The sequence below is a fragment of the Ascaphus truei genome, chromosome 8 (genome assembly GCF_040206685.1).
Source record: "Ascaphus truei isolate aAscTru1 chromosome 8, aAscTru1.hap1, whole genome shotgun sequence".
NCBI classification, from domain to species: domain Eukaryota; kingdom Metazoa; phylum Chordata; class Amphibia; order Anura; family Ascaphidae; genus Ascaphus; species Ascaphus truei.
In genome coordinates this window covers 65,985,452-66,006,607 of record NC_134490.1, presented here as the reverse complement: position 1 = coordinate 66,006,607, position 21,156 = coordinate 65,985,452, and the positions used below count along the sequence as shown (strand labels likewise).

Genomic DNA, 21,156 nt, shown 5'->3' with positions numbered 1-21,156 from the left:
CTTTTTTCCCACTGAGTTTGTGGAGGGAATAGGGACCCTCCTTGTCCCCATTGATCCCCTTTTTTACGCATATTAGTGCCATGTAGAGTGCGGACTATCCCCTATACTTTTTGTACAATCATCATAATGCAAGTATGGTCTCCCTAGAAGAAATAAAGAAGCATACAAATGGAATTATTGCATGAAGTGCAAATGCCCCCCAGGGCATTAGCATGACTTGCAAACACTAGCACTTACGTATAGAGGTCCATAGGAAACTCCTTCATCATGTGCGTCACAATGAACTCCACCACCAGGTCTAAAGAAGCAGAACAGGGAATAAAGGGTTTAACGGAAGTTCCCGAATATGGTGTCTTATGCACATGCCGCAAATTATAAAAAGGAAATATGTGTTAGCAAATCACAAATTCTACTAAAGCAGGAGGGGTCAACTTCAGCCCTCAAGAGCCACCAGCAGGTCAGGTTGTAAGGAGATCCCCGCTTCAGCACAGGTGGCTCAATCAGTGGCTCAGCCTGAAAACCTGACCTGTTGAGGATTGGAGTTGGCCACCCCTGTACTAAAGGACTCTACCACCTAGAGAAAGCACAGCAGGTAGTAAAGAGGTCAGCCATTCCCACTGCAAGCAGCTGGCACAACCTGGGCTGACTGTTTTTATTTTGCTCTTGCTTCCTAGTTATATGTTTACGCCCTTTGCTTTTTGACTGTAAAATAAATAACACACGGCTTTCGCTGGAGAAAAGAGGGGGGGGGTTGAGGATTGTCATGGAAACTGAAGCTACTAAAAATAACCAGAGTGTATCAAGTCTCACCGATTTTTTTTTTCACTGAATGAATTGTTCATCCAATTTAGATACACATAAGAGAGCAGGGCACACCGTTTGTTTCCTACTTACGGTGGACCCGGCCTAATCCGTAAGCCTGGGTAAGCCTTGTTGAGCACCTGTGAATGACCAGTCTATTAAGACAGTTGTCCCTCCACTAGAGGGGATACCTTGGCGTGGTTTGCAAGCTCACAATGCTTTGGCCAAAGAATGTAACTAAATGACCCTCAGTGGTGGGATTCTGACAGTTCGTGCGAGCCTTTTACTAACATTTCACATGTTTGCCGAACCGGTGCTTAATTTACCTTCATTGGCAGGCGGCAGGGAGCGTCTGACAGCATGTCCATGAATCTATTTCCCTGCAACGCCTCTCAATGTGGCCACGCGGCGTCAAATGGCGCCGCGTTGCCATGCCAACGGGAACATCACATGACGTACCCACATTACGTGATGTCCGTTGCTATGTCAACGAGATACTACCTGATGAAGTTACCCAGCATCCGTTGTCATGGCAACGTGGCGCCAAGTGACGCCGCGTGGCCATTTTGAGGGGCTTTGAGGGAAATAGATGCCGGGAGATGCTGTTCGATGCTGTTCGACGCCGCCCGCCACCCAGGTCAGAATCGGTTGATAAAGATTTTTTATCCCACCACTGATGAAAAGAAAAACACATAAGTATTTCACTATATAATGTGTCATATTGGAGGTAGCACTGAGGCTTTTTGTCTTGACCTGAGGTCACAATCTCAGTAGAACTCCTTTTTAACACAAATATATACTGGTGTGGGTGGGCCTGGTTTCTGAATTTACAGGGGCTGTGTGTGTTGGTAATGCATACTGCACATAGCAGATCTGGACTTCCACTCTTCAAATAGGAGACTGGTCCTTGCACAATACTTTTACTGAAGATATACTTTTGCACTTCTACCACTAGATTCCTCGAATGACCTCTTGATCTAGCACTTTTGTCCTCTGAAACAAGGTCGCCTGTGTTTGACATATACATATATACATATATGTTTCTTCTATATGCCGAATTTTCATCCTAGGTCAACGTAAATCGCTGGTGGCATCCGGAACTGAAGCTAGTGATCTAAATAGTTCTACCCATAATCCATAACATGCCATCACCACCGTCTTTCTATTGCTGATACGCCTCTCCTTTTATTAAAGGATTCATTACCTATCGTAACTATGCCAATTCCATCCTTGAATACATCAGTTTGAATTACACTCACTTACCTAGCACGGCACACACAAGTGGACGGCATGGAAGGTTTTTGTCGGCTGCTTTTTTTCTGTGTCTCATAGCCTACAAACAGATGGATTTTTTTTTTTAAGTGGCTGAACGGTGACTACATTGAAACAGATTGAGAGAGAAATGAAGAAGTGACATTTCTAACCATTACCTATACCATGCGGACCATTCATACGAGGATAAAAAGATATTTTACATACTGGCTATAATGTCTCAGCGACATTCCAACAGCTATTCTTACCGTAAGCCGGGGTTAGCCAACTCCAGTCCTCTCAGCCACCAACAGGTCAGGGTTTCAAGATATCCCTGCTTCAGCACAGGTGGCTCAGTCAAAGACGGAGACACTGATTGAGCCACCTGTGCTAAAGCAGGGATATCTGAAAGCCCAACCTGTTGGTGGCCCTTGAGGACTGGAGTGGCCCACCCCTGCCATAAACCCTTCATATTATATGTGATTGGCTGCACAGAAACATACAGTGTTTTACCGATACAACAGGAGCTCACAGCTAAAGATCAATTTATGTTTGCTGTTTATTTTGGCACTAAATAGTGCATGTGCTTTATTATTTGTACATCGCCACTGTAATTTTTTGGTCACATCTGCTCACAGTGGTTGTAAAAGGATAACATGCGATACCAAACGAGTGGATGACGAAACAATGTCCAGTTTACTCACAGAGCGCTTTATGCAGTGTTATAACTATTAGTTCTTCTCATTCGTTTTGTTAGACACCGTAGGAAGCCTTGGTTTTGGGCAAGACCCTTATTCTCTCTGCACCTCCGTTACCATATTCAATTGCTAATTATTATATATTTTGTGTGAAAGTCGGCTGTAATAGTAACACTCACCATTCTGTGAAGGTTGACTCGGAAATTCATGTTGTCATCATGTAAAAAGGCGTTGGCATATTGATCCTGTGCATACAGACACAATGTGTCAGCTTTTCACTGGCCGCAGCGCATCTCTGGATAGATGACATTCTGTGACAGAATGTGGTACTTTCTGACAGAAGGCCCGCATTTATAGAATAACCTTGCACTAAAGAAGGAGTTTGCCTACTTTAATCTCATAGTGCTTTACATCCAATTACGGATTAAAAGTCATTTAATCTGCACCTGAAGCATAACGGTCCAGCAGATTTAGCAGGAATTTAAACCAGTTTTTTTTTTGGTAAAAGATAAAGGATATACACACGTTCACATTGGTGCTACAAAAACAGAGATGAGTAAGCCATCAAATGCATACATATATAATGCATGATCCACTTCTCATGCTGGTGCATTCTAGTATAGTTTAGTGTTGATGATGTTTTGAAGCACATTGGAAACCCAGTTCTCTGTCTGGATGATATGAAAAGGGCGTCATCATCAATCAATAAGTAAAACTGTGCATGACGTGGCTGAGCTCTGTTGTTGAGCTCAGCAGTAGAGACTACTCTACGTGATACAGCTATTCATTTCATAGCTCAGCTGTCCGTGATTGGGTTCTTTTCTTCTCCAATAGAGTCCCAAATACAATGAATTCAAACACGATGGATGTATAAATAAACAGAGAGTAATGTATTACTCCTAAATCTGATTTACTCCATGTACTTTATAAATACTCCTATGCCCCTATGTTAATCCCGGAAGCATTAAATAACATAAGGTCAGAAGAAGACCAAAAAAACGGATTCAGAGCTATTAACTTATTGTTTTCCAAACAAATTATGTATGTGATTCTAAGTGGGTATCTACACTGGCTTAGTAGGCAATGATCAAGTATCAATTCTGCCATTCTATATAGCTTGGGTGGCCAACTCCAGTCCTCAAGGGCCACTAACAGGTCAGGTTTTCAGGATATCCCAGCTTCAGCACAGGTGGCTCAATCAGTGGCTCAGTCTTTGACCGAGCCTCTGATTGAGCCACACGTGCTGAAGCTGGGATATCCTGTCAACCTGACCTGTTTGGGGGGTCTTGATGACTGGAGTTGACCACCCGTGCTATACAGCATACCGTTAGGAGAATTTATAAGGGAAATTGCTTCATTTTCCAATCTAAAAGTCTAATTAGCTTTAAAGCATTGCCTTTTTATAGTGGCTGTCTCCAGCTCATTACCCTCTAAAACTAGGAGATTGAATTGTGTTCTTTAATAAGCAAATTTTTTTTATTTTTTTTCAACAGACACCTATTCTTAAAGCAGCAATCCAATTTGTGGGACCCTCTGTTTCCAGAGACACTTACCTCCTTAGGGGGTGCCAGTAACTTCTCAGGCTCGCAAGCTGGGTTCATGTAATGGTCAAATTTCAAAGTTCCCACGCCATGTGGGCCACCAGGAGGCCGTGAGGTCACCCGGGGCGGCTTCATATTGACCCGCGTGGCGCGGGAGCTTTAAACTTTTCCGAGATACCAGCACCCCCTTCGGAGGTAAGTATCTCAGAAAGCAGGGGGTCCCCGGAGCTGAAATTAATGGGGTTCAGCTCCAGGAGACCCCGTGCTTCAAACCTATGTAAACAAATAAACTAAAAGAAAGTCAAGGCTGCTTGGATTGCCGCTTTAAAACTAAATGCTTCATTTCTATAAAGCAAAATAAACATCCAGAAAAGGAAAAAAGGTCGCTCTTAAGGTTTGGATGCAGTTGATTTTTTAACTTACCTCAGCTATACAGGTCAGAATAATGAGACAAAGTTTACCACTGTTAAGTCTATGCTCATCTGCAATAAAAGATAATACAACATTATTAGTATTACTATCCTGTAGTCCTCAAGGGTCACCAACAAGTACGGTTTTAAGGATATCCCTGCGCAGGGGGTTCCATCAGTGGCTCAGTCAGTGCTGGGATATATCCTTATATCCCTGACGTGTTGGTGGCCCTTGAAGACTGCAGTTGGCCACCCCTGCTCTAGTACCTCGGTAGCATTGTGCACCTGACTATGAGCACATTGAAGCATGCTACATTTATGAAACAATCTCTCTGTGGCAAGTCGGAGGGATCGTGAGACTTCGCAGGAATAGAGACACAAACGGAGCGAGTGAATTGTGACACATCGGGAGTGAAAATAGGGCATGCTGAACATGGAGGTCACTGCATCGTTGGCTGCTTAAACAGCACATAATAAAAGGTGCTCGGCACTGTATGCCATGCTAAGTGAAGGGAAACGCAGTACAATGCAGTGAAGCTTTCTGCACACCCTGCATACAGTAGGTTGCTGGGCACACTGTGCAGCTTGATAGCGAGTATGAAAGGTATACAGGAACCTACTAGAATTCGAACACAATGTATTTTTACCTTTTGTGTCCTGCATAACAATGGAGCTGTATTTTAAAAAGGTAATGAGCAGGTTACTGGTCTGCACGTCCGCATCCAGGGACAGATCTGTGGGACTCATTCCTGGAACAAACAGGAACAAAAAGCACTGATGACAAATTCCCCAAAATCTAAGTAACAAAAACAAAACAAAGCAAAAAAACACATAAATGTTCTCTTATCTAAAATCTAACGATCCAGAACACATTTATTAAAGGTGTTTAATTTGCAAATACAGCAAATAGGTGAATAGGTGAATGAGTAAAATAGGAGTGAGTAACATGCAGATATGAGGGTTGCACATAGAAAAAGTATTCCTTACCGTCATTTTCTTTTCCCGGACTAAGTTCATGGTGGTGATACATGTGGGTAGCTCCGCCCATCAGTCTTGAGTGAGACAGAAAAAAAAGCTTCTACAGGTGTGATATAAAAGGTTCCTCCTCTCACCTGTAGTCAGTTTTAGGATTTCCCCAAATTAAATTTCCCTGGCTATCACCTATTAATCTGGACGGGAAAATACTCACCTCCATGAATTTATTCCGGGAAGAGAAAATTAACGGTAAGGAAAACATTTTCCATTTTCCCATTCAACGTTCATGGCAGTAATGCATATGGGACATACCCAAGCAGCCCAGTTGAGGGTGGGAAAATTAACACGATACTCCGAATAGAAGAACAAAAAAACAGATGCCCAGATTCCTTTTATGCCAATTTATTGTATCACGACTTCCAATACCGTGTCCTGGCTTGCATCAGCCGAGGATTGGATGTCAAGTCTATAATGCTTTATAAATGTGTGAAGCCATGACAACACTGCTGCTTTACACAATTCTGCGAGCGATGCTTGTGCTCGGGGAGACCATGATGTAGCCATTGCTCTAGTTGAATATGCTGCTCTAGCTGAATGATCTTTTAATCGTTCAGGAAATTGTTTCCCTGAATGTCTGTATGTGTCACAGAGACAGGTGCTGATCAAATGAGCAATGGCAGCCTTCAATGCTGCCTGTCCCTTTCTGGTACCTTGTGGAAGTACAAATAGTCTGACTTCCTCAAGTCCTACACCCGCCCCAGATAGTGTTTGACACATCTCTTCACCTCCAGCTTGTGCAGCTGTTCCTCCTTTGGATTTTTTGGCTGAGGAACAAAGGATGCAGGACAATCTCCAGATTTAGATGAAATGCAGATACTACCTTAGGTAGGAAATGGGTGACAGGAATTAAGGGAAAATTTTGTCTAGATGTATAATTAGGAACAGCTCTTTACAGGATAATACATGTAACTCTCCCACTCTTCTCACCGATTCCGACAAGGAACGGTCTTTTGTGTTAGCATGGTTAGTGACAGGTTCTCTAATGGTTCGAACCAAGGTTCCACTATTGCCGGTAGTAGCAGCAACAGATCCTATGTAGGTATTACATTCAGAATTTGAGGTCTCAGTCTTTTTACTGTTTGTAAAAATCTGATAATGAGCCTCTCACTGGCCACATCTCTTTCCAATAGTGCTGTTAAAGCGGACACCTGGACTTTGATGGAGCTGGGGCCAAGTCCTTTCTCAAAACCTGTTTAAAGGAATTCAACTAGCACTGCTGAAGGAGGATTAATGCAGTTCTGCTCTTTTTCCTTGCCCCATTGGAGGAATCTCAACCAGATCCGGTAATATACATTGGATGTTGACTCCTTTCTGGCACGGATCAGTATCTCAATTACCTTCTCTGAAAGGCCTTTTTGCTTTAGCAACTGCCACTCAATCACCAAGCTGCTAGTGCCAACCTCTGTGGATCTGGGTGCTTTATTGGCCCTTGTTCCAGCAGGTCGTGTACCTGTGGTAGTTCCCATGGTCCGTCTATTGCCTAATAGGCACATACTTCTTCTGTTTTTCTAAACTGTTTTACTCTGTGTGTGAGATCTTTCACCGTTTCCTGTGGTAGCCGGACTACCCCTTCTTTTGTTTGAAACATCCTCAGGAATTTTATTGGCTGTACTGGAGTTAGTTGGCTCTTTTCCAGGTCTATTAGCCAACCATGAGTCTCTAGCAGCTGTAAGACTGCTTCGGTATGTCCCTTAAGTTGATCTTTGTCCCTGGCTCTTATAAGCAGATTGGCCAGATAAGTATAGATCTCTATCCCATTTTCTTGCTCCTGCCAAAAGGGTAATTAGTACTTTCGTAAAGTGTCCTGGGGGACATAGCAAGTCCGAAAGGCAGGGCTGTGTATTGGAAATTTTATTTTCCTACAATGAATCCAAGAAATCTTTGATGCTTTTATACTATGGGAAATGTGTTGATCTGCATCTTTGAGATCTATAGAGGCTAACCAATCGTCTGAATCGTATAATGACCGATCTTAAGAACTCCATCTTGAATCTTGTCACTTTTAGGAATGTGTTGACCTTTCTTAGACCCAAGACTGCTTTGTATGCTCCAGAGGTCTTTTTTTTAATCAGAAAAAGTGTTGAGTACACACCTTTTCTTCTTTCGGAAGGTGGAACCTTTACAAAAACCTTGTCTTGTTGTAAATTCTTCAATGCTTGCTCTAATGCTTCTCTTGGCTCTCTGCTTCTTGAGAGCCGTGAAATTAAGTATCGGTCTGCCTTTGGCATATCCCTGAACTCGGGTGGTATCATGTGGCAAGAAGTTAAAGGACCCACCTGTCCTCTATTGTCTGAGCCCACACAGTCCTGAATGCCACTAGTCTTCCTCCTACTCACAACTGTTGGGCTCGCCTTATTTCAGAAGGCCCTTTCTCTTGACGTTCCTCTACTTCTGCAGCCCCGAAAAAGATTATTCTGACCTCCTCTCCAAGTAGATTGTCTTGAGACAGGTCTTCTAGGATCTGATATGACCTGGCCTCTATAATTTATCAGATCAGGCTGGTATCCCGAGTAATAGGGACGTCTGAATCTCCTCTCCCGTGGAAGGAAATAACTTTTTCATCCTTATACCTTTGAAATTATATAGTCTAATTGTTTACCAAACAAATATTTTCCTGCAAAAGGTAATATGGATGAGGTATTCTTTGAGGCTACGTCTACCATCCATGGCCTCAACCATAGGGATCTTTTTGCAGCCACTAAAGAGCCATAGATCTTGATGCAAGACAAACCGCGTCAAATGATGCCTCTGCCATATAATCTGTAGATAATTTTATGTCTGCCAACGGATAGCTGTCCTATGACGCGACACTGGAGCATCAGCAGAGGAGAGAGAAGCCGAGAGAACTCCTTCGCTGGCTGAACTACATTGGTAGTCCTGGGGCGAGTGTCCAAAAAACAACAAACCTACTCTACTGCGGACAGAAAAATGACTGACTACAGGTGAGAGGAGGAGCTTTGTATAGCACACCTGTAGAAGCTTTTTTTCTGTCCTACTAAAGACTGATGGGCGGAGCTACCCATGCGCATTATCGCCATGAATGGGACATTAAGTTTTACATTGAGTAAATGAGGTCTCCAAATAAGAGAAGACTGCTCCTTATTGCAGCAGGGTAACATAGTAACAAAAGGCATTTTTATTTATTGTGCATGTCACAATGAAGCAGCATGTGCTTAATGATATATACAAACTGGACATACATTCAATGACACAATAAAAAATGTACCGTCTGAGGAAGGTGTTGTACCCAGTGGGGTTGTTGGCGTTGTAGGAATTGGGCTGATCGGTACGGGAACTAAACCCATCTCAGGATGACTCTAAAGGCAGGAACAATAAATAGGGACAGATGAAAGAGTAATGTGCAAAAAAAAAAAAATACATCTACATGTTTGCAGATCAAACCAAGACCGTATACTTTATATTCAGGAAACCTAATATCCCTGCGGTTTACAAGTTGAAAAGGTAACCTGTTCAAATGCCTTGTCTGACCAATATATGGTTAGTTAAATATGCTGACCTCAACTATACTCTTCAGTATATGGATCATCTCCTAACTGCATGCTAAGGTTTACACATCCCTGAAACCCAGCAACGAAAGACACACAGAGAGCGCGCGATAGACACGGAGAACGCGAGATAGACACAAAGAGCGCGAGATAGACACAGAGAGCGCGAGATAGACACAGAGAGCGCGAGATAGACACAGAGAGCGCGAGATAGACACAGAGAGCGCGAGATAGACACAGAGAGCGCGAGATAGACAAAGAGAGCGCGAGATAGACACAGAGAGCGCGCGATAGACACAGAGAGCGCGAGATAGACAAAGAGAGCGCGAGATAGACACAGAGAGCGCGCGATAGACACAGAGAGCGCGCGATAGACACAGAGAGCGCCAGATAGACACAGAGAGCGCCAGATAGACACAGAGAGCGCCAGATAGACACAGAGAGCGCGAGATAGACACAGAGAGCGAGAGATAGACACAGAGAGCGCGAGATAGACACAGAGAGCGCGAGATAGACACAGAGAGCGCGAGATAGACACAGAGAGCGCGAGATAGACACAGAGAGCGCGAGATAGACACAGAGAGCGCGAGATAGACAAAGAGAGCGCGAGATAGACACAGAGAGCGCGCGATAGACACAGAGAGCGCGAGATAGACACAGAGAGCACGAGATAGACACAGAAAGCGCGAGATAGACACAGAGAGCGCGAGATAGACACAGAGAGCGCCAGATAGACACAGAGAGCGCCAGATAGACACAGAGAGCGCGAGATAGACACAGAGAGCGAGAGATAGACACAGAGAGCGCGAGATAGACAGAGAGCGCGAGATAGACATAGAAAGCGACAAAAGATAGACACAGAGAGTGCGAGATAGACACAGAGAGCGCGAGATAGACACAGAGAGCGCGAGATAGACACAGAGAGCGCGAGATAGATACAGAGAGCGCAAGATAGACACAGAGCGCGAGATAGACACAGAGAGCGACAAAAGATAGACACAGAGAGCGCGAGATAGACACAGAGAGCGACAAGAGAGACACAGAGAGAAGAACATTGATAATACAGGGTACATCGGATAACTTGAGACATGTCCTTTTCATTCAGTGACAGAGGCCAAAATAACATTCATAACAATGTCGCTAATGCCTTCCAGCACTGCGCAGGCTGAGAGAATGGGATGTTTCACAAGTTAGAGAAAGAAAATCAGACATCTGAAAGAATGACTTGTGACCGTTACGTGCCAAGCACACACAGCTTTGTACTGCTTGTAAGATAACGTTTGTAAAAACGAAATGTTATGATATAGCCAATGAGTGGTTGAGGAAACGATAATAACTTTTATAGACTAAGATTTTTAGATAAAAGTTGGGATCCCTGGTCTCCCCATAAAAAAGTAGCACTAAAACATCTGCTTGTCAGTAATCGTATCCCTGCTTTCTATAGCTAGTATTTGTCCTGTTATTCAGACACCTGTTTCTCTTTAGAAGTTCTATTTTCTGCTGATTAAAAGCTGTCGCCTGCTCCTGTATAGTACAGGCAGGCACTGAGTCTTCGCTCCTTGTCACAGTACGGTTGCAGAATCTCACATTTTCTGTCACATTGTGCTGCAGGCATTTCATAACCACTCAATATTAATAGCAATATTGAGGATTACACAGGTACAATCCATTTATAGTCAGGAAACTATCAGGTGTACAACAGCATAATGAAAAATGGCAGTAGTTTGGGGGGGGATAATACTCAATTGGTCATTGGAATCCATAGCTGTACATATTATGTAATATGGTGGAGCACGGTAATATGGCAATGGAGTAATCACCCACTCCTGAATAAAGCTAAGTTAGGAATTAAAGCATGAGCAGCAGTGATTGGAGGTTTTATGACCAACAGCACGTTAAAAGGTAGGACAATTCAGTGCTGGTAACGTAGCTAGGAGTAATTACGTGGTGAAGATAAAGACCCATACTTACTTACGGTGTCTTGCAGTATCGGAATGCATCATACTGTATGGAATAGTACCACTTATTAAAATATACATGATGTATAGCTCATGCTTTGGTGTTCTGCCTTTAATATCACTACATTCTACCCATGTCAACAGACAATAACACAAGGGATGAGCCCAGCATCCAGCTGCCCCATGGTAATATTTGTGAGGGTCAATTGTGTGTTTAACTGTAAAAGCAAGATGCTGTTCACCCATTAGCCTATGGGTGAGTAACTCCAGTCCTCAAGGGTCACCAACAGGTCAGGTTTTCAGGATATCCCTGCTTCAGCACAGGTGGCTCAATCAGTGGCTCAGTCAAAGATTATGGCGATGCTCGTCTCTAATCAGGAAGCGGACCCGCAGGGCTGAGGGTAGTGATGCAGAATAACCGACCAAAGCCCAGGGAAAGAGTCCTGTTAGAGTATCCGAAGTCGGTAAGCAGGCAGGGGTCAGGGCAGGCGGCTGTGGTGCACAGTCCAGTAAACAGGCAAAAAGGTCAGGGCAGGCAGAAAGTAGCGAGGTCAGGGTCACGGTACGGGGTCAGCAACAGGGGAATCCAAACAGACAAAAGGGTAAGGATTACACAATCCTGAAACCCAGCAACGAAAGACACACAGAGAGCGCGAGATAGACACGGAGAGCGCGAGATAGACACAAAGAGCGCGAGATAGACACAGAGAGCGCGAGATAGACACAGAGAGCGCGAGATAGACACAGAGAGCGCGAGATAGACACAGAGAGCGCGAGATAGACACAGAGATAGACACCTAGCCAGCCCATGTCCCATCTGTTGTAAAACATCAGACACTTTGGTTTCTTTCATTAGGATAACCTTATGTCTACACCAAACATTTTGCAATTACCTTGCAGTATTGGCCTCTGTTGGGGGGACTATTCTAGGAATTGATCACCCTTTCCATGAATTGCTTCCACTGATCCACCCAACCTCGGGTTTCAGAGCAAGACATCTTGTTCTAGTACAGTACTTCTTTCTCTAGAATCAGCTTCTCTCCTGTACGGTATCTTTTCAAAACTTTTGATATACTTTCGTTTCTATACTTCAATTCTATTGTATCCCCCCCCACACACCATCTCTCCTTTAAGTCGTACATAGAGATTCTTTAGTCTTTCCTGATCTAACTCAACAAAAAAAAACAACAAAAAAACACTACTGTACATGCAACATTTTCCCCATCTATGTTGAGTTACTTAACTATGCGCATTTGCTACTGTACATGGTAGGATCTCTCATGTAGTACAGAGTTCAGGAAGCAGTGTCCACAGAACGCCGGCTACAGAACAAGTCTAAGAGCAACTCGTGTAATTAAATGTTTTGACTTTGTGTGCAGTCAAATAAGAATTTTTTAAATCATATCAGCAAATATATGATATGTAATGCTACAGACAGTATTTATACACTGAAATCTAGGTGCATGTCATTCATCACTTGCAGTTAGCCTCTGTGAATATTCAACCCAATGTCTACTGTGATGGCTGTATGTAAACATTAAACTTTTTCTTTACTTGATAACAATACGGTAAAAATGTAACTAAAGTTCTATGAAGCCAAGAAAGAAAACAAAATGAACTAACCTGGGCCAAAACGGTTATGAAGTTCCTGTTTAGGTGCACTGCTTCATACAGTGCTAGCAGGATGGCCTCATTAGTTCTGTGGAGGACAGTCAATTATAATCAATACAAAGCGGCTAAAAATAGAATTACCTAATGCCCCCAAGTACACTAAACAAATAATCCTACTACCAGGACAGTAAAAGCCCCCCAGACCTGCAGAAACCAGGCTTAATTGTTGTAAGAATTCCAGTTCCGTTACATTATTATATTGTAATTAGGTTTGAATCAGGGCTATAAAAACGGAATGCCATGCATGATATTATTAAGATTTGCAAGAATTATTTTCTATACATATTATATCACACTTCTACAATATATTATTCTAACGGTGGTTAATTAATATCTTCTGTAGATTCAGTCACATTAGGATAGGATTTGAAGTTATAATGGGATTGCAGCTATGTAGGATTATTTGAGCAAGGGGGGCCCTGCGGGTGACATTTGAGTGACCATAGACAATTGTGGTTAGAGATGATGCAATTGCAAGAGGTTGTGGCATCAGGTTGGATTAATACGGAGTTCTAAAATCTTTCCAGTATACATGCCATATTTGGTAATAAACTTGTATGGAGGGTGGGCAGTTCCTTATCAGATATAACATCAGGTTTGAGCTATAGGACCTAATCTGGTAATAGAATTAGCAAAAGCTAGGGCCGACTAAGGCATATTATCTGGATAAATACTGATAGATGTAGTTGGTAGAGAAGAGAGAAGGATTACACCCAAAAGGATGGGAGAGGGATTACACAGAGGAAGAGAGAAGGAACCAGGTTTAACATCATAATACCAAGGTCAAACAGAAGGCTTCCACTCAGGAACAAAATAATATGCAACCATCTTTGAAGATATCATAACTTCTTTAAACGTCATCACCATTTGGTACTATTTTTATATGTGAGTATTTATCTTCAAAATAAACATTTCTTTTTATGTGCTAAAACCAGAATGCCGAGTACTGTTATGCTGGAGTAATCTATAGAAAGAGACGCAAAGGATATTTTACAATTGCAGTTTGTAGTACATTTTATTAGACATCAGAAATGGGTGTAGCTTTTTTCAACTTCAGATGTAAATAAGGGGTGTTCACAGATTCTCATGTTTGCCATACTATGCTAAAACTAGTGAGGATTCCGCACGAAGCAGTGTATCAGAGCACAGCCATGTAATGATAGGATGACAGCTTTGAAGTAAAAAGTTTTTCTTTATTTGGACACCGTGGTGCAGACAGAAATGGAGGGTAGCTCTGTCTGCACCACGGTGTCCAAATAAAGAAAAACTTTTTACTTCAAAGCTGTCATCCTATCATTACATGGCTGTGCTCTGATACACTGCTTCGTGCGGAATCCTCACTGATCTACTGCCATTACGGATGCACGCCTCAAGACAAGAAGAATACAGGCTTTTTTCATGTGAGTTTTACCCTTTATTTATACTGGAAGGTATACATTAGGTGGTTGCAAGCGTGTGTGACATTGTCCCTATTAGGTGTGGTGTGGTGGAGCTAATCGTTCTCCATTCACAGCACCCCTAGGACTTCAATATATATGTCCAATACATTACGCTCACCTATATACCATATACTCACTTCATTGTTATATGCCTGCTTCACTCTATCTTCAATCAAGAAATCCTATATGGATGTTATGAAAACTGTTTCCTCTATGGTCATTTGCGCACTATTGATGAACTTTGTTCCTCTATCCTATGCTAAAACTAGCACACATTTAACTTTAGATACAGAAATAATTAGAATGATGGCATGTGTTTCTAAGTAGTCATTAATTTAAAGAGCCGGGTGATTATTTAAAGAGCCGTGTGATTTAGAACTGAAGTTGTAATTTATGAATGCAGCAGTATCTGTGCTGGAATGAAATGTGGTCCTCATGGATCCAGACAGGGAGTCCACTGAACCTTTGTCCAATTAATTTTGAATAACCTGCAGCAAAATTCACCTGTCAAGTTGTTTTGAATGACACATTCACCCAAGATAAAATATTATAAAAGGTCATTTAATTATTTATAGAATTGTATTCACTACAAGTTCTTCGTTCAATATTCTGTGCAACAGCATTCCTCTGCTGGGGCTAAATTCTTCCCGATGAGGAAGCAACTTCAGACGATTGCATACGAGACTAAGAAGCTAAACACTAAGCCAAGGGTAGAAGACTGAGCTACCTGTGCTGAAGCTTGGATTGCCTTAAAATCTGACCTGTTGGAAGGGGGTGTTGAGGTCTGCAATTGAGAACCCCTGCACCAAGCCATTAAGACCAGGATTCACTAAGCCACGTTGCGGGCTACCGCACCCCGATCCAAGTCAATGGCAGCTGATGCCAAATTGAGGTACGATACGCTGATCTCGGCTTAGTGAGTATGGCTTTAGAATTGTGTCCATTATATAGCCATGCCTGCTGGCTAATAATTACTTTTATATATAGGCATAATCAGGTATTCACATTCATCACAAAGTGCGTAAAACCTATGGAAAATAAAAATCATTCCTATTTGATGTAATGTTATAAGCCACAGCGAATATAAATGCTTACTGTACGGAGAGTTTCTCATCGGCGTCTGCTATGAACATGCTGCCCACCTGTGGATACAGAATAAATTGCAACGTATATAGAATAGAGCTTGAAAAAGAAATCGTTACGTTAAAACATTATGTCAAAGCAAACGTCATGAGTGAGACTCACATTTCATAATGTATTTTATTAAATGACAAATCAGGTTCTGCAGTCTGTACATTTAAGAGACGCTTGGGAAATCATATACAACACCAGCCACTAAATTACAGACGTGGATTAGAATAGAGCAGGGGTGGCCAACTCCAGTTCTAAAGGGCCACCAACAGGCCAGGTGTTGGGGATATCCTTGCTTCAGCACAGTTGGCTCAATCAGTGGCTCAGTCAAAATGGCTGAGCCATATGTGATGAAGCAGGGATAGCCTCAACACCTGGCCTAGTGGTGGCCCTTTAAGATGGGATTTGGTCACCCTTGGTATAGAGGTTCTTGAAAATAACACCTACTGTACTGAATTGAAGAGGTAAAACTTTATGAAGAAATAAAAATATCTTTACATCGTTCAAAGGAAATGTATTTAGAACTTTATAGTTAAATAAACTTCTAACATGTTAAAAATGGAAGCAGGTCAGTCAAAGGCTTAGTGAGCAGTGCTGTTGTTATAATTTGCTCCCAGAGGGTCCTGAACCCGAGACACTTATTTGGAAGGTCACAGTCTTGTAAAGTTTCTGAGCTCTTGCACTCTGTTACTTGTTACTGTTTAAAACTTTTGGAGTACTCAGAAATCCTCCAACAATACCCAGCGTGCAAGGAACAATGCTCAGATCTCACCATGTTTGTTAATGCAGAGAAAAAGCCAGTCTGGTTTTCTTCTTCCTTGTCTCTGTACTGCCTGAGAAAGAAGACGATGTAAATTAAAATGGAAAGTAAATTAAAGCGGATATCCGCCTGGTAGAGTTATTATTATTTGTTTACTTAATTGGACCTGGGGGCGGGGGGTTGTAGCAGTTCTACAGGCCCCTCTCTCAATCTCTCCTACCCTACTCCCCTAAGGAGGAGGGTGTTCTGCAGGCCAATAGGAAGCCTCAACGTTATCGTTTGTGGCTTCCTATTGGACGATCCTGTAGCCATATTGATTTCTACATGGGAGACACCGGCACCAAAAAAAAGGTAGCTATCTCGGGAACCAGTAAGTGCCCAGATCTGGATCAGATGGTTCAGCTCCGAACCTGGCATAACACCTACAAAGTAGGTTTATTTGATAGCACAGAATTAAGTCGATATGTATGAACCAAACATGTATTTGACGCAGTACGGACATTTCATTATGCAGTCTATCAAAATGTATGAAGTCACATAACCATCTTCATAGATAGCACATTTTATGAAGTTTTATACAGTACTACTTTTTAACACAAAAATTGACGCACAAAAAATATACATCCATTATCTTAGTACAGTATGTAAGTCCCACTGTGTTACAAATACGTACCTAATGGTGGTTGAATTACAACGATTTAGCTTTCTTCTAATTAGTATGCTTATTTTAGTAATTTTTTGACATTGTTAATATTATCATATTGAATTGTACTGATATGCGTCAAACTATTCGTATAATTCTTATTATCGGGGGGGGGGGGGGGGAAACAACTATAACTCACAAAAACGGAATAACCATTATATATGCTACAAAGACTTTGTGCAGACATAAGTCTAGTATAAAATGACCTGTGTGGATACTTCCCCTAACATTGTTACCTCTAGTTCCAGTTCTTATTATTATTTCCTCATTAATGCATTAAACAAGCATGTTACAGACGCATACAGCGGGATGCAGGTCTTGTGTAAACCACAAAACTCCACATCTTTACCAGCTCCACAGAAAGGATACATTCAACATGCATAAGGAAAAGATTATTTTCTATATTCTATACACAGTTTGCGCTCTGCGTTTTAACTGATGGGGCAGAATTGTGACGAGAGAAGAACTGACCCTTCACAACTAATTACATCACGACACAGAAATAAGCAGATTACAATTGATCCCCCACGAGATTCCTCATGCTGCTGCTGAGACCATTCTGCACAGTCAGATTACTGGAGACATACAGTAATTCGGTTTCTGAAATGTTAGGCTGTGAGCCTTAGTCGTGTACAAACAGCAGCATTTCAGGCAGTGTTTTTCAAACAGGGTTCTTAGGAACCCTTGGGTTCCCCGGACATAAAGGGTTCCCTGCAATTTGGAAATGGTACCAAATACAAAAGAATTTACAATGCATCTGATCTCAGTCGCGCTATTTGAGAGGGTCGAGGTTCCTTACAAAGCATCTGATCTCAGACGCGCTATTAGAGAGGGTTGGGGTTCCTTACAATGCATCTGATCTCAGACGCGCTATTAGAGAGGGTTGTGGTTCCCCACAATCTCACATAGGATTCCTTAACAAAACAAAAAAGTTTGGAAACCACTACTTTAAGCTCTATAGTGAACATTGTTAGATACATGTTTTAGACCCAAGTTGCCTGATTAGAAAAAGCTTTGCTCAACATTGCAGTAACAGTGCCGTCTGACTCTGAGGAAGCTTTAAGTGACTTTAAGCTTTCATTTTAAAAAAAGACTGGGGAGACCAAAATGGGGGAAAAAAAAGTAGTGACCAAAAAATAAAAATGAAGTGAGATTAGTGAATAAAAATGAATGTATGCAGGCTTTGCAGCTATGACAAGAACGAACCAGAAAAGTATAACTGACACAGTAAATATAGAGTGATTTGGTGTGTTTGCTACCCATCTTGAGTAGTTAGTGAATGTGTGTGTGTGCGTGCTCCATGTTAAAATGGACAAGAAGCAAAAGGTGACACTGTGGGCTCATTTGCATGCCCTTACCCAGAATCCTTGGCTGCAGTGGAAGCCTTTTATGCTAAGAGATAATGGTGAAAATCAAGTTTGCAGATACATGAATATGCTTACAAGTGATATTTACTTGAGATATATTTACTTGAAAGTATAACAGCATGTAAAAGCATCAGAAATGTAATATCCCATAACTAGCCAATATTAAGATGTTAAAATACGGCAAACAAACATTAGATTACATACGTGTTGTATTCAAATAATGCGCGGCCAATTACCAATCCCATTCCCTAGGAAAAGAAAGCAGGACATTTATTAGACACTCACTGAGAGGTATTTACACTCGTATGATCAGAAACAGTGCGTGTGCAAACATGTACTCACGTTCAGAGTGTTTTCATCATCCACAATAGAGAGCTTTACAATGTAAGGGTTCACCGACTAAAAAGAAACAAACAGTACAATATATAATCTTCAAAACTACTAGTATGAATCATACTATGGCTATATATGAATGTCAGCATTTGGATAAGAATTCAAAATTAAACTTCTGCACTAACAATCATACAAACTATTACTGGCTAATGCTATAAACCAGAGGTGGGCAACCCTGTCGCCAATCACCACTTGTGGCGAATTGCCCATGAAAGTGTGGCGAATTTGAGTTTGCCAGCTACCGGACACGCATGTGTCCGGTATTACCACTGTCTAGGCACGGCGGTGGCGGCAAGCACGAGTGTGGCGGCAGCGCCAACGGCCGATGGAAGCACTGGTGCGGGCCGCGGACAGTGGCCGGGAGCAGTGAGGAGGCGAGTGCTGAGTGGAGGAGAGGATGACCAATCAGAGAATGGTGGCGGCGGAGCCCACACCCCTGTGGCACCGGCGCCAGAGACTCCTGCAGGTACAGGTTCCGGTGCTGTCTGCCAGGAGATAAGGTAAGAAGAAACACAATTCGGGTTGAGGAGATGATGATATTGGGGGGGAGAGGGGGGGAATTTCTCAATTTTTACATGGTGTGGCGATTTTCACTTCTCATGGCTACATTGAAAAATAGGTTGCCCACCTATGCCTTATTATATTATAAACCATAGAAATAAAATGTTATTATTATTAGCTGGAAGGATAGAAACGCATGACCTGCATGGCGACAAAGAGGTCCAAGATGTCATGCAAAATGCTACACTATCTATTCATGTCCATGATGCGTGGCAATGCCACGTTTATTAAGGAATAAGATAGCACCACAGCTCTGAAAGTCAATTGAAAATACTGTAAACGACACAGCATGTTGTGTTTTTCCTGGCTGTGTTGGACTGCCATTTAATCACTTGAAAAAGACCATTTTAGGCCGAAACGTCGTCTTTTTGGCTCAAAAAATTCAGCATTAGAAAATCCGAAGTGCCTTGTGTCATTCTTGTTTCCTGACACTATCTGGGTTTCCAGCAGGTTACCCCTCAATACAAGAGCACCGGTAATTATAAAAATATTCTGGTAATATTGTGTGCAGCAGGTAACCTTCTTTGCATTGTGTTGGACTTCCAACAGTCCAGTTTTGTGTACATTCATAACAATACCACGGGTGCAGGCGTTCTGCACTCCAGTCCTCAAGACCCTCACCCCTCTCGAACAGGGTTTTAAGGATATTCCAGCTTCAGCACAGGTGGCTCAATCAGTGGCTCAGTCGGAGACTGAGCCACTGATTGAGCCACCTGTGCTGAAGCTGGGATATCCTTGACACCTGACCTATTGAGGGGGTCTTGAATACTGGAGTGCAGAACGCCTGCACTAGCATATAGTCGTGGAAGAAAATAATGCAGCATACTTCATATAAAATGGACTAAATTACCAACTAATAAAACCATTGAAATGCAGACTAATACTGGCCAGATTCTTTTTGAACTCGTTAGAAATGACTCACTTCATATTTTCTGTAGTTAACAAGGAGGGCGAGTAAAACCACAGCATCATAACCATGTTCCCTGCGACTGGGAGGGTTAGACAGGATCTGAAAAAGTGATGAAGATACAATGCAGCAGACATGACACTTCGCTCTTACAGCCAGGCAAATAAAGGTGCCCCTGGAATTGCCCCGTCTGTGTGCGGCAGAGATTAAAAAAAAGGTCATGCTTTTCACTGGAAGAGTGCTGATAAACTACTGCACAAATACAACTTTTTCCACACTACTACTATGTATCTAAATGTTGGTGCAAATAATCAGGGGTCCATATCTGTGTGTGCGATCTCAGCTTAATAGAGGGCTTCTCAACTCCAGTCCTCAAGACCCCCAACAGGTCAGGTTTTCATGATATCCTTACTTTAGCACAGTTGGCCCAATCAGTCTTTGACTGAGCCACTGATTGAGCCACCTGTGCTGAAGTAGGGATATCATGAAAACCTGACCTGTTGGGGGTCTTGAGGACTGGAGTTGAGAAGCCCTGGCTTAATTGTCAGCATCGTGCTGACATTTTGGCTCCGTTCCCTGAGGAGTGCCCCAACAGAGCCTGAAACGTGAGGATGACGGTGTAACTCAGCGAGTCACTTGATACATTTCCTTTATTTCTTCATTATGTGTGCTCTGGTTTTTATAAGCTACTGCCAAAACGTACTATTATGAGAACCAAATTAAAGACATTCAATTTAAGGACAACAGGAAAGAAGCAACAGCAATATAATAATAACAACAACTTTATTTCATATAAGCTGCTTTTCTCCCAAAAGGACTCATGGCGCTTCACAATTACAGTATTGAGAGAACACAGGATTTGCTACAGTCCCTGCCCAGATGAGTTTACAATCTATGATTTTGGTGCCTGAGGCACAAAAAGATACAGTGACTTGCCCAAGGTCACAAGGAGCTGACACGGGAAAACACCCAGCTGCAAACTCTGTGTCATTGTTTACAGAGTTAGTGTCTTTACTCACTGAGT

At 42.3% G+C, this 21,156-nt stretch overlaps 1 protein-coding gene across 4 annotated transcripts in view; it reads right to left on the bottom strand.

Moving 5' to 3' along the window:
- ARMH3 (armadillo like helical domain containing 3) overlaps positions 1 to 21,156 on the bottom strand; it is a 60,950-nt gene that overhangs the window by 24,920 nt on the left and 14,874 nt on the right. For all 4 annotated transcript variants that reach the window (XM_075612410.1, XM_075612409.1, XM_075612412.1 and 1 more), the window contains exons 9-20: positions 20,148 to 20,234; positions 18,614 to 18,670; positions 18,476 to 18,519; positions 16,214 to 16,274; positions 15,406 to 15,452; positions 12,824 to 12,899; positions 8,963 to 9,053; positions 5,349 to 5,450; positions 4,715 to 4,773; positions 2,930 to 2,995; positions 2,065 to 2,134; positions 238 to 298 (exon numbers count right to left, since the gene is read on the bottom strand). In XM_075612410.1, the coding sequence (XP_075468525.1) occupies positions 238 to 298; positions 2,065 to 2,134; positions 2,930 to 2,995; positions 4,715 to 4,773; positions 5,349 to 5,450; positions 8,963 to 9,053; positions 12,824 to 12,899; positions 15,406 to 15,452; positions 16,214 to 16,274; positions 18,476 to 18,519; positions 18,614 to 18,670; positions 20,148 to 20,234 (821 nt within the window). The remainder of the gene's footprint in view (positions 1 to 237; positions 299 to 2,064; positions 2,135 to 2,929; positions 2,996 to 4,714; positions 4,774 to 5,348; positions 5,451 to 8,962; positions 9,054 to 12,823; positions 12,900 to 15,405; positions 15,453 to 16,213; positions 16,275 to 18,475; positions 18,520 to 18,613; positions 18,671 to 20,147; positions 20,235 to 21,156) is intronic.